Source organism: Uranotaenia lowii, chromosome 1, assembly GCF_029784155.1.
Source record: "Uranotaenia lowii strain MFRU-FL chromosome 1, ASM2978415v1, whole genome shotgun sequence".
Lineage (NCBI taxonomy): Eukaryota > Metazoa > Arthropoda > Insecta > Diptera > Culicidae > Uranotaenia > Uranotaenia lowii.
Window position 1 is genome coordinate 77,667,343 of NC_073691.1, and position 17,207 is coordinate 77,684,549.

At 42.1% G+C, this 17,207-nt stretch overlaps 1 protein-coding gene across 1 annotated transcript; it reads left to right on the plus strand.

The window, feature by feature from the left end:
• Positions 1-402: 402 nt before the first annotated feature.
• Positions 403-1,434, plus strand: LOC129761058 (uncharacterized). Its single transcript, XM_055758761.1, has one exon. The coding sequence runs from the start codon at positions 403-405 to the stop codon at positions 1,432-1,434; it is 1,032 nt and encodes a 343-aa protein (XP_055614736.1).
• The last annotated feature ends 15,773 nt before the right edge of the window (positions 1,435-17,207 follow it).

Below are 17,207 nucleotides of genomic sequence, written 5' to 3' on the forward strand. Positions count from 1 at the left end.
AGAGCTTTTTGTCCTTTCGATGATAAACAGACAGAAGGGTTTAAGTTTCAGAGGGAAAATGGACGTAGGTATTACCAAGTTTTAAAATTGGTGTTAATAATTTCATCGAAAAAATAAGGAAAAGCATTAAAATACTAGATTTGAAGGTGTCTGCAGGAAATACCGGAACACGAAGCCTCGGAGCAGGTGTTTTCTTACCCACTACATACCCACGGAACACCTAATCAGGTTGTACTAAGCCGAAAATTGCAGGTCGGTGCTATCGTTTATCTTATTCTTTCCACGTTCGCGCTATACTGTCAATAACCTGTATAGATGCTGCGGTCGATTCAGCACCGAAGAAGTGCAGCAAGCTCATATCTAGTGTTGATTGTTTTGTTTTCTACCTACCAGAAGTTGAGTATGTCCGAAGTGGAATCTGTTTTGTGCGCGATTTGCTCGAAACCGGAGAAGGATCCCAGCAAAGTGATCGAATGTTTGTACTGCTACAAGTCTGAGCATTTCAAGTGTCGGAACTTGGCAGGCGAAGCCATCCGTAAGCTTCGCAAACAACCGTTTTACTGCTCGCTGGAATGCCGGAACTTACATGCAGCTACATCGAAAAGCAACGACGAGGAGTCCCGTGTGCTTAAAGAGCTACGTACTGTGCTGACTGAGATTCGCGAAACAAAATCCGAACTTACCGAAGTTCGAAATACGGTCAAAGAGATTGAAAAGTCGCAGGATTTCGTCTCTACCAAACTGGACGGTATTTTGTCTGAAATTCAGGAGCTGAAAGTGAATCAAAACAAAATGAAAAAGGATGTCTTTACTCTGCAAAGTGACCAGCGAAAAATTGAAGAAACTGTGTCTAACCTGGAGCTGGAAGTCGATCGGATTAATCGTTTGGCATTATCGACGAACGCAGTAATTCTGGGTGTTCCTTTTAAAGCAAACGAAAATCTTAATCAATTAGTTGGACTGATTGCTAGCGCTGTTGGTTACGATCTCCCCCCCAATGCTATTACGGACTGTAAGCGTTTGATTTCAAAGGAAGATACAGACAACGGAAAAAACAAAACCATCCCGATCCGCGTTGTTTTTGCAAGTGAGAAATTGAAGGAAGAACTGTTTGAGAAGAAAAAGGCTCACGGGCAATTATTGTTATCGGCAATAGGTTACGAATCCACAATTGCCAGGAAAATTATCTTACGGGACGACCTAACATCCTATGGAATCAACCTGCTCAAGACAGCTCGTGAAAAACAAGCTGAAGTTGATTTCAAATACATTTGGCCTGGTCGAAACGGAGTCATCCTTGCTAAGAAATCCGATGGATCCAAAATTGAGGTCGTGCGATGCCAGAATGATCTCTCAAAATTGGAACGTTCTACTAACAGGCGGCAACTGGATATTTCTAGTGGCTCATCCGGATCACCATCAACTCCTCATTAAAGCTTAGTTCTTTTAGAAATGGGACAGTTACGAATGCCTGTATCTCAAAAACTATTCGTTTGAACGAAATAGTTTCTATGAAGAAAATGAAGGTAATGTTATGATCTTTCATGAAAAAATTTGAAAAAAAATATTTACTGTTTTTTGTTAAGGAAATTTCTACTTTATTTTTGGTATCTCCCATTGGCCGGCGCACACTTTTCTCAGTCATGGTATTGATCAGTTTCTTCAACTTATACTTCGTAAAATCTATATTTTAGGTGGCTTCACCTTCCTTCTTCAATTTCTGATACTTTTCGGTCCAATACTTCTCTTTTAAAAGAAACTGGAAGCATTTCAGTGAATATACAGTTGTTTCGAAATGAACAAATTTGATTATTTTTGATCACATTTTTTAACGTTTTTTTTTTGTACCGGTTTAACAGCTTAAGAGCTTTGGAACTATCAAAAAATGGTTGTTTGAGGTTGGGTTTCAATGAGTCATCACTAGGCAACACTTTCAGCTTATCGGAGAAAATTGTTTTGGACATTTCAGCGATCTACCCTTAGTTTTTCGTTTATTGAAAATTAAAAAGGCTGGTATGAGACTTGACTTCCTTGATGACCCTTAACCGTTGTTGCCGATCATGTGCTTCACTCCAATACTTGATTTGAACTTTGTGGACATTATTGACAGTGTTTGCATACTTATCCACCACAAAAACTCAGTAATTCTTTGAATAATCAACGGTTTTGTCAGCTATCAATTTGATAATGACGAATTTTAAAGGAAACTGTGCAAAATTATTTTTTTCTTTTTCTCTTGCATCGTACATATCTCAAAAACGAGTAAATTTTAAATTTTGAAAAAAATAGGTCGAATAGTACTTTTTACAGGCAACAAAATGCTGTCAAAATTTTTAATATCCAATAACTAGTTAACGAGCTATTAGCAAATGAAAGTGTCCCATTTCTAAAAGAACTAAGCTTTAGTCCTCATGGCTATCCGGCAGCAAAGCGTTAATAAATGATGATTCTTCGCAACATCGATATTTCTTCGAATATTTTAATCATTTTCCCTTATGTCTAACACTACTATAAAAAAAATTCAACATCACTGTATACAAAATTGGATAAATAATAAAATCAATATTGATAACAAAATGGGTCTACAAATTCTTCAATTGAACATTCGAGGCTTGAATGATCTTCCCAAATTCGTCTGCGTAAAAGATATTCTTAAAAGGTATGCGAGAAGAATAGATATTGTAATCCTGTCTGAAACGTGGATTAAACCTGAGAGAACTTGTCTGTACAGTCTAGATGGTTATCGGAGTTATTTTTCCTGTCGAAATGAATCTCATGGTGGTCTTGCTGTTTTCATTCACACTGATCTTGATGCACTTATTATTCAAAATCGAGTTCTGGACGGTTTTCATCACATCCATTGGCAGCTGCATACGCACACGAGACCATTACACTTGCATGCGATTTACAGACCCCCATCGTTTGAAGCTAGAAGATTTTTGTCCGAACTTGAAACTATCTTATCTGGATTGAAAAGCGAAAAGGATTTCGCAATATTTGGTGATATGAATATTCCTGTAAACATGCCATCAAACAATGTTGTCTCCGAATAATTGAGACTGCTTTCTTCATACAATGCTATGGTAACAAACACTTATACAACACGACCTGCTAGCGAGAACAATTTAGATCACGTTATCTGCTCTTTACGAATCGCAAACACTGTTCAAAATGAAACGATAGACACCGATCTGAGTGATCATTGTATGATTTCTTCCGTACTAGAGCTGCATTGCAAACGAAGTTCTACAACGCTTGTTAAAAAGATAATAGATCACAATAAACTAAGCAACCTGTTCCGTAATTCGATGAGTACAATTCCCACCAATTTAGATGCAAATGCAAAACTCCTTCACGTTATTAACACCTATAATTCATTGATAGCCCAATGTACCAAACATAAAAAAGTTAATGCCAAACTTAAAGATTCGTGTCCTCGGATGACATTTGATCTATGGTGGTGGGTGCGACTAAAGGAAAAAACTCTCAAGAGGCTAAAAAGGTTCCCTAATGATCAAACGATATCCGAGCTTCTTACTCACGTTTCAAAACATCTACAAAAAAGAAAGCAGAGTGTAAACGCGATTATTACGAAAAACTGCTCCTAAATTGTTCTCCACGCAAAACATGGGTGAACATAAACAAAGTTTTAGGACGTAACCAACGCAACGGAAATCCAACGAAACTTATAGTGGACGGAACCACTTTCACCGATACTAATCAAATTTGTGAAATATTCAACGACCACTTCTGTAACGTGGGTCCCAATCTAACGGCTAGTTTAGATAGCGATAGAAATTTTCGTAAATTCGGTACAATCACTCCAAATCATCGTAGCATCTTCCTCCAGCCAGCCACCAATTCCGAAATAATTTTGCTGATCAAAGATCTGAGTAGCAAAAAAGCAACAGGTCCTGACAACATTCCAGCAGCTTTTATCAAACAAGAGCACCAAATTTTCGCCCCATTAATTTGTGATATTTTCAATGAGATAATACGCACCGGAGTTTACCCATCCTGTTTAAAGACTGCTCGTGTGGTTCCTGTGTTCAAATCAGGCAGTTCTACTGATGTAAACAATTAAATACCGATTTCATGTTTATCTGTCCTTGATAAATTGATTGAAAAATTGGTAGTTCAACGGTTGGAAGATTTTACAAAAACATATGATCTTATCTATTCCTGTCAATACGGATTTCGCCAAGGTTCCAGCACTCAAACGGCAACTTCTGAGTTGATCCAGGACATATACGACTCCCTAGACAAAAAGGAGCTTGTAGGTGCACTCTTCATCGACTTGAAAAAAGCGTTCGATTCTATTGATCATGATATTCTAGTACAAAAATTAGATTTATTGGGTATAAGAGGAGTCGCAAACGACTTAATATCAAGCTACTTATCCGAACGACTGCAATATACCACGATCGACGACAAGAGGAGTTCCCTTGGGCACATTTCCACCGGAGTACCTCAAGGTAGTAACCTAGGTCCAATACTTTTCATATTATTCATCAACGACCTGGCAAAATTGCACCTTTACGGGAAACTTCGTTTATTTGCTGACGACACCTCAGTATTTTATCGTGGTGCAAACTGCAATGAAATAAGGTTAAAAATGGAGTACGACATTTTGCAGCTGAAACAATATTTTGAATCCAATCTTCTATCCCTGAATCTTTCCAAAACGAAACACATGTTCATCCGATCTCCAAGGTGTGCATTGCCACCCCACGATCCCGTACAAGTCGGAGACCGCATTATTGAAGAGGTCAAGGAATATCCGTTTCTCGGATTGGTTTTAGATTCCACCATGTCATGGTCTGCCCATATCACATCGTTGAAAGGAAAACTAAGTGCGTTTTGTGGACTGCTCAGGAAAATTTCTGCTTTCGTTCCTGAAGTTTGTCTGAAGAAAATATACTTTGCCATGGTACACTCACGGCTGAGCTACCTTGTTTCCTGTTGGGGAGCTGCTAGTAAATCAACTCTACGAGAACTTCAAGTCATTCAGAATCGCTGTATTAAAGCCGTATTGCGCAAACCATACTTGTATCCAACGCGCCTCCTCTATGCAAACGAAACAGATTCCTTTCTTCCAATAAGTGCGCTGTATGAGCTCCAGATCTTACTACACGTTCGGAAAATTGTGACTTATCCTAGTCAGTACCGGAGCTCGACCCTACAAACTTCATTGAACGCAAGATCATCAAGAAGAGCCGTTACCTTCATTCTATCGCGAACAAGCAACGAATTCGGACGCCGGAAATTATCGTTCATCGGTGCAAAACTGTACAATCACCTGCCCACACCGCTTCTCAACTGTCACACCATCGAGAATTTCAAAAAACTCCTGAAGCTGAACTTCAAAAGAAAGATAAACTCATATCTTACATAAAATTTTCTTTGCTCTTCTCTTCCGCCTCCCCTAGCCACCGCCACACCTCGCCAGCCACCCTCCACCGCCAACCGCCCGCCCACCAAATCAACATGCACCAGAATCACGCAGCATATAAAGAGAAACACATTTCCTTTTACATATTTTGTTTAATGTAAAGTGATAACTGATAGCTAAGTTACAAACCGCCAAAAGCAATCCCTTAAAAGAGTACATCTCACTGGGATTGTATCTGCCTAACTGAAAAACTATTGTAAAATGATTGTAAAACTGATTTGAAGGGTTTTTATGCCAATTGAAGAATAGGTTTTAATATAACTTAACTTCAACTGGCTTTTCCCTTAAGAAAAAAGCAGAAATAAAAAATAATAATAATAATAAGGAACTACCGAGATTAACTTAACTCAACTTTGTTTTACTTTACGCTCAGAAGTTTATGTTTGCTCTCGAGTGATAAGGAAAAAATCCTTTGATTCATCAAGGAGGTTTATGGGAGCGATCGCTTAAGTCAGGCGAAAGTTTTTCAAAGGATCCAAATGTACAATCCTCAAGAACCCCAAGAAATTCTGGGTATATGTAGGTACTGCAGTATGTATACTGCATCGTGATACTGGTCATAGCATTTGTTAAAAGATGATGGGTGGCAACGTGAAAATGATTCACTTTGTTTAAACTCAATCCATTTTTGATTTCTCACGGGAATTAATTTCAATATCTTCTATAAAAAGGTTAAATTACAAACTTAGTACTTGAGTTCAAGTATTTCCCCTTGGTGATTGATGACGGCTCATATGTAGAGCTCGGTTTCTGCTGAAGACGCACGCAGGTCACGTCTTTTTTTTCGGACGAAAAAAAGTTCACTCTAAAGGCAACATCGAACAAGCCAAATGACTGTGTTTATCGAGCCTAAGTATTTTCGTGATATACATATATAATACCAGCCGTTTAGAAGCAGCCGAGCGATATCAAATACCGTATTTTTTTTTACCTGGAGACAAACCAGAGGCAACCTAGGTTCGCTCTAACTGCTGTCATCGTGCTCATTTATTGCTCTAGAGGCAACCTAGGTTCGCTCGAAAACCGGACGGAGTCGCCCTGAGAAGAAAGTCAGTTTTGCGAGAAGTTCACCAATACTCTCAACGTTGTCGTCAAAACATTAAACAGCTGTTTTTGAAAGCAAAACAGTTGAAATAATGAACGGGAAAATGATTATTGCCGCGATTTTGAACCTGCCAGCCAAGCAAAATCGTACTATCTGCTGTCCAGTGCAATCCGGACACGGGGTCCGGATCCAGGGCAATCCGGATGATGAAGAACCGAGTGAAGAAATCCAGAAGGGAAAACAAAATCACAGCTGCATGTAAACATTGCGCTCGTTCTCACGCATAAATACCTACGTATGGAATAACTCTAAACCCGAAAGTCGTTTTTTTATTCGGACGGTTCCATAGCCAAATCCGGAATAAAAAAATGGCCAAAAGACTGGCGAATGGTGAATAATGTACAACACAAGACCCCAGAGTGATCATATCACCTTTTATTCAGAACTCCTATCTCAATCTCTCCGTGGTACCAGCTGGGATGCGTATAACCTAAGCGGAGATCGGGTACCCAACCCCAGTGGATGCTTTGGTCGCATGCAGACTGAAAAGGTGGCCACACGCGCCCGTTCTCCAGGTCAGGGGCGGTTCTTGCCCAGTCAGATAAGCTGACTCAACTTGCTAGAGAAGCTAGCTGCCTCAAGCTAGAGATATTGGGACTGAGCGAAGTCCATAGGCCTAACACTGGAGAACACAAGACACAGACCTCGCAAGTACTTCTTTAAAGCTTAGTTCTTTTAGAAATGGGACACTTTCTTTTGCCGATAGCTCATTTACTGGTTATCGGATATACAAGTGTAAATCTCTGAAATGTCAAAAAAAAAAGTACTCTTATAACCCGTAAGTGTTGCGGCCTGATTATGAGTCATTCAAACCTAACCTCAAACAGCAAGTTTTTGCTAGTTCCAGAGCTCGCAAGCTGTATAGCCCGCACCGAGGCTATGAGACAGATGATTTCTGATGAACGACAAAACTTATGAAATACCCTAAATCAAACAAATTCCAGCGTTTGACTCCTATAACATGTCTGCTCGTGGCAAAGTCCCCAGCAGATTAAAGTTTGTATTTTTTGGTTGTTTTGTAAAAAATATGATAATTTGCCAAAATTCTGCTCCTGTGGAAAAATACAACAATTTTCAAAACGAAATCTTAGCTTTTCGCCATTTTAAAAAAATCGAAAAAGAGTAATCTTGTATGTACCCTTCGCATCCTACGATCTATACTAACCAATTATACTTTAAGTTCAATCTCATGCTGGTTTTACTTCGTTATTGACAGATTTTTCCAGCACAAATTCCATTAGAAGCGCTTTTAGAAGGCTCTAAACTTATCAAGTTTTGTTAATTTCGTAAAAACTGAATCCACTGAAATGCACTTAGTTTCTTGAAAAAGAGAAGCAATGGACCAAAAACTAGCAGGAATTGAAGGAGGAGAATGCAGCCACCTAAAATACAGATTAGACGAAGTATTCGTGGGAAAAAATGTTCAATATCTTGACTGAAACAAGTGTGCGCCGACCGATGGTAGATACCAAGAGTAAAGTAGAAATTTTTCTCACAAAAACAATAAATAATTTTTCTTCAATTAATTCATGAATTATCATAAGATTACCTTCATATTCTTCATAGAAAGCATTTCGATCAAACGAATGGTTTTTGAGATACACGCATTCGTAACTGTCCCATTTCTAAAAGAACTAAGCTTTAATCTGGCATACGAAGAGAACACGCTACTTGGGAACGAGGATTTGGTTTCCCATTGAGCTCACAGGCCCATGGGCCCTCATAGATGTAACATAAAAATATCATGTCCCATTAAATAAAGTTAATAAGAGCGTAGAGGCTAGGGGTAAAAAAGGGGCGGTTCACCACGCTTGGGATCCACTGTGTGGGAAAACGCACTCCACAACATCTTGGAGTTTGCGTCTCGGATGGAGTTTGCGAACTCCCAACACAAAAAAAAAAACACCAAAAAGGGAAGAAAAAACGGAGCTACGCTAGTCTCTTGCCTGCCACTACCGAAGAGCCAGGACGTGTTAGTTCGTGAACCCGCTCAAGGTCCGACAGGCTCCGAATTAAAAAAAAACATGCCGCGACGACTCCGGAATTCGCCCGTAACGGTAGCACCTTTAACCCGTTGTCGCAAAACTCGGTTCGGTCGCGGTTTCTCGAGCACCAAAGGAGCCTAGACCTGGAATTTTAGTGGCTATAGTGAGAGCACGTGTAGTGTCCGAGAGCAAATCTTGTGGTCCAGTGAGATTCAGGAAACACCAAGAACCGCTAAAGAAACGCCTCAGTGACCTAAGAGGTATTCCGGTTTCCAGCTGCCATTACCGGCGGTCCCCAAACGCCTCCAGGCCAACAAAAAATCCCAAATCAAGCGTAAGAGCCCCGAAAAGAGAGTATAGCCGATAAGTCTTATTTAGACCCGCCGTAAAATTGTGTATAAATTATAAACCCTATTTATTACGTAAGATGAGAACCGATAAACAAATGAATAATCGTAGCCAGATTCAAAACACGGGCTGGAAACCTTACAATGGTCCAATGTTATTCGCCTACTGATGTTGCCGATTTGCAGGAGAAAGAGCATTTTTACAGTGAATTGAACAGCGTGGTTGAGAAAATTCCAAAGGGTGACATTCAAATCCACTTAGGCGACATCAACGCAAAGATTGGCTCCAATAATCAGGACTTTTAGCGCATCATAGGGTGCCATGGCCTAGGACAGATGAGCGAAAACGGAGAGTTGTTTGTAGAGTTTTGTGGCAACAACAACATGGTGATCGGAGGATCATTCTTCTCGCATCGACAGCACATAAGATCACTTGGGTACTCCGAGATGGTTAAACAAAAAATAAAATTGACCACATCTGCATCAGCCGAAAATGGAGAAGGAGCCTTCTTGATGTCCGAAAGTAACGAACCGCAGACATTGCATCTGACCATCACCTCGTATTTGGTGAGATAAGACTGAGAATCGCCCGTGTTTAGCGGCGAGAGGAGAAAGTCGGATGTCTATACGACATCCGCCGGTTGGAGAATCCAGATGTGATAAGGGCATACGTTGAACAGGTTGAATCCCAAGCCTCGGAATTGCCGACAAACGGAACTGTCGAAGAACAGTAGTGTGGAATCAAGAATGGCTTTATCGCGACGAGCCATGTTATTCTCGGTAAAGTTTGTGGAAGACATGTACCGGGTCAGCCAAAGCAGCCGCACCCTTACGATATGCGAAGCTGGAAAAGGCAGTTAAACGAGCTTGTAGACGAGACAAGAGAGCCTGCACAAACTCCCTATCCGAGGGAGGGAAAAAGAGCCGCCGCCAATGGAGATATCCGATTACTTTATGACATTTCTCGCCGCCTTAGTGGTGAAGGACTAATGCTGGAATGCCGCTAAAAGACCGAACAGGTCAGCTCAAGCGTTTTACTGAGCATTTAGAACGACTTTCCCGAGTCATAAATAGCGATGGCCAACAAAACTCGCAGCTCGAAGCGCCAACAGTCAGTCGCATCAATGGCGTCAACTTGGAAGCGCCCTCACTGGCTGAAATAGAAGTAGCAATCAAGAACATGAAATCCTTGGAATCGGTTCAATTCCTACTGAGATGCTCAATGAAGACCTTGCCTTGACAGCACAAATGTTGTACCGTCTTTTCGCTGACATCTGGGATACTGAAACATTCCCGGCCGACTGGATGCAGGATATCCTCGTAAAGGTCCCGATGAAAGGAGACCTGACCTAGTGGGGTAACTGGCGTAACATAACTTTGATCTGTACAATTCTCAAAGTACTCTGCAAAGTGATCCTGAACAGGGTCCAGGAGAAAATCTACGCTACACTCCGACGGCAACAAGCTGGATTCCGATCCGGACGATCATGTGTGGAGGGCTGCATTTAAACGTAGAGGAGACCAAGAGAAACTAGTCCATCTCATCGAAGCACAGTAAGAGGCATTTTCTCGGTAACTAATGGAGTGAGATATGGATGTATTTTTTCACCGTTAATTTTTCTCATCGTAATGGATGAGATTCTGACTGGATTGATCGACTGTGCATCGAACCGAGTATTGCCGTGGAGTCCTTCAATAATGCAGCAACTAAACGACCTTGACCTGGCTGACGATATTGTTTTCGCCCAATGGAAACCGGATATGAGGAACAAACTCGACGACCTCATAGAAAGCTCCAGGCAGCAGGTCTCGAAGTCTATGTCGGAAAGATCAAGTCGATGGAGATCAACACAGGAAATCTCTCCAGTTTCATGGTAGCAGGGCAACAAGTTGAGAAAGTGGAGTGCTTCCAGTACCTTGGTAGCCAAATAACGCCTGATGGTGGTACCAAGAAAGACATCGAAAACCTGATCAGAAGTGCTCGATTTGCTTTTGCAAGTCTCGGAAACATCTGGGCCTCACGTCAGATCCTGCAACGAACCAAAATTTGAATCTTCAACTCAAACGTCAAATCCGTACAACAGTAGGGGAGAATGAGGATACTTGATCCCTGGGGATACTTGATTCCTTAGCTATATCTCGAAACTGGAATGTCTTACAAAGATCAAATGTTCTAGAAAAATGTGCCAAAATGAGCAAAATAACAATGCTTGCAGTTTAAAAAATTTTAACAAAATAATTGTTTGAGTAATTGAACTTTGTTTGAAAAATTTCACAAAATGTAACTTGAAGATCTTTTTTCATCACTTTAAAATGTTCCTTACATGGGAAAATTATGAAAAAAATATTTGTTCCAATTTATCAATCGTTCGAGCGTAAAATGAACTTCATAATTCCATATTTTCAAAGCAATGAAAACTCTCAACTTTTTTCAGAAAAAGTTTTCTAAAATGTTGATTATGGGTACAATTGATCCCCTAGAGTTGGGTACAATTGATCCCCCTTCCAAACGGCATATTTTTTTTCTGAATTGATCGTTATGATTGCTGATTACGAAATTACTAATATTTATCCAAAAACTAATATTTATCAAACAATTATCTGAAGAAAAGAGCAACAATAATTGATTTTCTCTTAGTTATAAAAAATAGCGCCTGTAAGTATGCAATAATATTAGCGTTGAGACAAAGTTATAGAATTTTCTGCTATAAATTGTTAAATGAGAACAAACATGACCAAAATAGTCAATTAACATTCTATCTTGGGGTTTTGTTTGATTTTTATACAAGGGTTAGGGCTTCCTGAATAAAAGATCAAGTCTCCTTCAATAGGGGATCAAGTCTCCCCTAACTTCAGAAAAATCGCAATTTTTTTACTCCCACGAAAATGCTTCTAGTTCATCAACGGCTTCAAGTATCGTTCTAATTTTTGGAGCATAGAAACTTGAAGTTACAAGCTGTCAGAAAATGTCAAAGACGGCGAATTGCTAATTTGTTGTTAATAAGAAAAGGGGATCAAGTATCCCCACTCTCCCCTACAGATTCGACGCTTGGTGCACATAGGCGGTAACGACGCGAAAACTTCAAGTATTTGTGAATCGCAGCCCGAGGAATATCATCCGCGCTTGGATCGCTGGTGTCATCGAAAGCCGCTTGAAATCGAATTTCAAGAACGTTAGTGAAGATGGATTGGGCACATGTTGCGAAGAGATGAAAACGAGATTTGCAGAGAGGCGCTTAAATGAAATCCAGAAGGACATCGCAGGAGAGGCAGACCCAAAAGCTCATGGCGGCGCAGCTTAGCCGCCGAAATCCGAACTGTCGACGAGAACCTTAACTGGGACCAAAATGTACTCGCTGGCTCCGGATTGTCAATAGTAGAGGTTTTTCATCACGGGAGCCGGACAATCGACAGGGATCATTAAGTAAGTAAGTTTAGAAATGATGCACCTTACTCGTTGGTGCATGATACCAGAATCATTCATATTTGTTCTCAAAAATTTTCATTGTACATATGAATTAATTATTCAAAGTTCTTTACGAACATTTTTTTAAATTATATTTAAACCACCTTTGTCCAAGGAACGGAAAGCTCACCGGTTTGATTGGCACATAAATTCAAATTACCTCCCCATTTGCAATGTCTTCATCTGGCTCAGGTGCCGACAAACAAACCAACTGGACCACACACGCGCTTGCAGTCTTCCAGGTTCCAGGGAATAAAACGAGAGAGAGAGAGGGGAAAAACAAAAACAAAACCTAAAGTAAACATCGAGCGCGGCCATAACATATCCTCGTCCAGGCTGCAGGACCCCAGGAATTGCACAGACAGAGACCCCCGGTTGTTGTTGTTCGGTTGTTGATTGCCTATCACAATAAAGCGAACTGACAGCTGCCCAGCTTTCTGTCAGAGACGTCCGAATAAATGCGGTCCCCGGTAATTACGCCGGCAAAATTTCACGATTCATTTCATTTCCCAGAGTGCTCTCGGACTCGACTCGATGCGGCCTGGCGGCTTTCTGGGCTGCGCAGGATTATGCGAATGCAACCAGCAAACAAACATCCCTGGGGATTTCTGGCGGGCGAATTCCTTCTTCTTGGGAGTTTTTTTTAATATTTTTTTTTTATTTTGATCGCTGACCAGTGCAATGGATTAATTTTTGTCGAAGCCCAAAAGGCGACTTTTCTGGTTCTCTGCTAATGAAGCTATTTAGCGTGGAGAAAGATATAAAATGAGTTTACTGGAGAAAGGGTTTTTAGTTGTCGTTGGGAAAGATTTCATTATTGTTATTTGATGATGTATCACAGATTATTTTATAATATGAATCTACGAAAACATTTTCAGTATGCAAGTTTTGAACTTGTAGAAGAAAGATGCTTCTGAGCAACATCTTTTAAGATAAACGATGCTTGTTGGAACTAACCCATTAATGTGCAGGGTCCCTTTCAAACTTTAGTAAGAAGGCAGTCTGGAAAAAAGAGAGACTACGATAATCGATTATTACCCAAAAAAAGGAACAAACGAAACTCTAGATGACTTAATAGAGGAAAATTTATTTCACCTAATGAATACTTTTAAGCTTCGACATGCAAGAAGTAACTATAATGATGGTCCCTTATATGTCCTCGGATGGCAGAGGAAGCCCAAAACGCCTTGTCGTGTGAAAAGGATCGGTTTAGCTGCCAGGGATGCTGTCGATATTTATGTTTATCGAAATTTAATGACATACTCACTCCATTATAATTAGCGCCCATCAGCTTGACGAAGATGTGGCAAAAGAAATTGTTTTCCAAGTTGTTTCGCGGGTTTCAATTGATTTGTATCACTCAAGAATTTCGGGAAAAAAGAAACTATCAGAGTACAAATTTCCACACACATTAAAATTTGAGCTTTTTTTTTTATTTTTATTTTTTTTTTTTTTAAAGATGTAAATTTGACTTCAAACCATAACAGCCGGGTGTTTGCTGCCGTGTGTGGGTTCGTCCCACTAAAACCACCTTGGGCTTCGTGTGCCAGATGTGCCCCTTGGTTTCACCCTATGATACTACATCAAGGGGTAGGCTGTGCTCATGCACTTATACATCTCACCCTTTTCCTCTTTCTCAATTTTTCCTCAATTTCTCCTTGATCATCGTTCTGCTTTATCCTTCTTCCTCCTTCTCCTTTTCCTCTATCGTCGACTTCAGACTGGTACGGAAGACCCCGAAACGTGTGCCGGTTAGGTAACGCTTTCATAATAACTCACGCCCGTCACAGCATCCACTATCCCGGGGACCTCGAAACGTGTGCCGGTTAGGTAACGCTTTCAAAGTAACTCGCGCCCGTCACAGCAACCACTTCCGCAGGATTTCCAACCACCAAGGCATGGCCGATTGAGAAACTACCAAGCTAGAATCCCGACACGACCACCCCGAATGGTATCTCCGCTTCCTTTTGCTGCAGGAAAGATCGTAGCTGAGTACGTGAGACCTTTTAAGTCCCACCACACGTATGAGTCCAGATTAGGGTTATACCGCGCCCTAAGATCGCGTTGCTTTTGAATTGAAGTGTCATACGAGGCCCAAGACCTTTCATTAGCTTGTCAAATTTGGTTGACTATCTCGCTCTCTCCGTTCATCATCTTTCCTGATCCTTATCAGATCGCGCATGATTTGCGAGATTTCGTCGACTATAGCACGCCATGACTGTTCGTCGCGACACATTTCACTCACTATGTTTTCAGCGTTCAAATTTTGAAGTTGTTGACGCCTTGAATTGAACCTGGGGCAGACAAAGATAGCATGTTCTGCCGATTCCTCCGTCTCTACGCATTCCGGGCAATAAGGCGAGCTGATAAGCTTAAACCGATGAAGGTATTGCTTAAAACACCCATGACCCGAAAGGAACTGCGTCAGGTAGAAGTTGACCTCTCCATACTTCCGATTTACCCAGTCTGAAAGTCTCGGGATTAGCCTATGCGTCCATCTTGCGTTGTTCGATGCGTCCCATTGCTCCTGCCACTTGAGCATTGACGCTGCTCGTTGAATATTACGCACTCCTCTAACAGCTCTTGCTTTGTAACATTCCATATCCTCCGCCAGAGTTATGTCGATGGGAACCATGCCCGCGATGACAAAAGCTGCATCTGCTGATATGGTCCTGTACGCACAGGAAACTCGCATGGCTATCAACCGATGTGTGCTCCGTAATTTGGATCTGCTGCGCTCTACCTCTATCGCGGAGCTCCAGGCCGCTCCTCCGTATCGTAGTTTCGACAGTGCTACGCTCGCAAGGAGACGTCTCTTGCTACTCTTTGGACCATGGCAGTACGGCATAATCCAGGCCAATGAATCTATGACTTTCGATGCACTTTCGCAACAGTATTTGACATGCGCACCAAAACTTAAGCGATGGTCGACCATTACTCCAAGGTATTTCAGCTGCTGTTTCGAAGATGTCGTGTGCCCTCCAACAGTAATCTCCATGTGCGGCACAACTCTTTTATTGGTCACGAGCAGAACTTCAGTTTTATGGTGAGCTATCTGAAGCTTAACTCCCTCCATCCAGATGCCAACCCTTTCTACGGACACCGTTGCAAGGTCTTCTACCTCCTCGATTGTTTCGCCGGTAATCATGAGCACGATATCGTCAGCAAATCCGACTATCTGCACGCCTGCTGGTAGTTTCAGCGTTAACACCTCATTATACATGGCATTCCAAAGCACAGGACCGAGTATGGAACCCTGTGGAACACCCGCTGTTAGGGCAGTAGATCGTATCCCAGTTTCGGTTTCGTACGTCAGGATTCGATTTTCGAAGAAGCTTCCTATTATCCTGCAGAGAGTATTGGGAACAAGCATCCTGTGAAGCGCTTTGGCAATCGCTTCCCAGCTGGCATTGTTGAAGGCATTCTTAACGTCGATCGTCACAATGGCGCAGTGACGAACACCTGTTCGCTTCTTTTTATATGCGCGCTTCGCGTACTCTGTCACCATACGGATGGCGTCCACCGTAGATCTCCCTTTCCGAAAACCGAACTGTCTGTCCGACAGTCCACTTCCGCCTTCTGTGTAGATAATAAGTCTGTTTAATATTATCCTCTCCAGTAGCTTACCAAGGGTGTCCAGCAGACAAATGGGTCTATATGATGATGGATGCCCTGGGGGTTTCCCGGGTTTCGGTAGTAGCACCAACTTCGCCGTTTTCCACGAATTGGGAAAAGATCCCTCGTCGAGACACTTTTGTAGCACCACTCTGAAGGTATCCGGAATGGTCTGTACCGCCACCTTCAGCACTGCATTTGGGATTCCGTCCAGACCAGGGGCCTTATTCACCGCAAGTTTCTTAGCGATAGCCACGAGTTCTTCGTTCGTTACTGGCTCGATGTCGTGGGCACCCGCGTCGTACGGGGTAAGTGGCCACTGCGTCGGGCCATGCTGCGGGAAAAGATGTGCAACGATCTCTCTCAGTTTTTCCGGACACTTTTCGGTCGGCGACCTTGGGCCACTGAATCTCGCCAGTGCAACTCTATAGGCTTGGCCCCATGGGTTATCATCTACGCTCTGGCATAACGCTCTGTAGCAGTTTTCTTTGCTTGTTTTAATAGCTCGCTTAAGTGACACCCTGGCTGCTCGGTAAACGGCACCTTTCGTTTCTCTGTCGGCTTCATTTCTCGCCCGTTGAGCTCGTCGTCTCGCTTTTAGACAGCTAGTACGAAGCTCAGCTATTTCTGAAGTCCACCAGTAAGCCGGTCGTCGCCACCACTTCGGTGTATTTCTTCTGGGCATGGTCATGTCGCACACCGCTACCATCATTTTCGTCAGCTGCTCAGCATTATGGACCTGGGATGAGTCCTGCATGTATACAGCTTCGGTGCACACTTCCTTGTCGAAAACTTTAGTCTTCCATCTCCGCTCGTGCACTGGCAGCTGCCTTATTGCCACCGGATTTCGGTTTCCTACGCTATAGCGTATCGCCTGGTGATCACTGTGGGTATAATCGTCACACACTCTCCAATTCATATCAGTTTTTAATGATGGACTCGCAAAGGTGATATCGATCACTGATGTTCTGTCTGGTAATCCATGCTTGCGATAGGTGCTGATGGATCCAGTGTTGCACAGCTCAACTTCCAGTCTTGCGAAGGACTCTAGTAGACTGTGGCCCCTAGGGTTGTTGCACCTACTACCCCAGTTTACCGCCCAGGCGTTGAAGTCTCCTCCTATTACAACAGGGACCTTTCCTATCAGTTCGTGAGTGAGTTCGTCCAACATTGTGTTGAACTCCACGATCGTCCATCTTGGTGGAGCGTAGCAGCTACAGAAAAAGATGCCGTTAAT

Coding starts and splice junctions, on each gene's coding strand:
- LOC129761058 (XM_055758761.1), top strand. CDS start 403: ATGTCCGAAGTGGAATCTGTTTTGTGCGCGATTTGCTCGAAACCGGAG.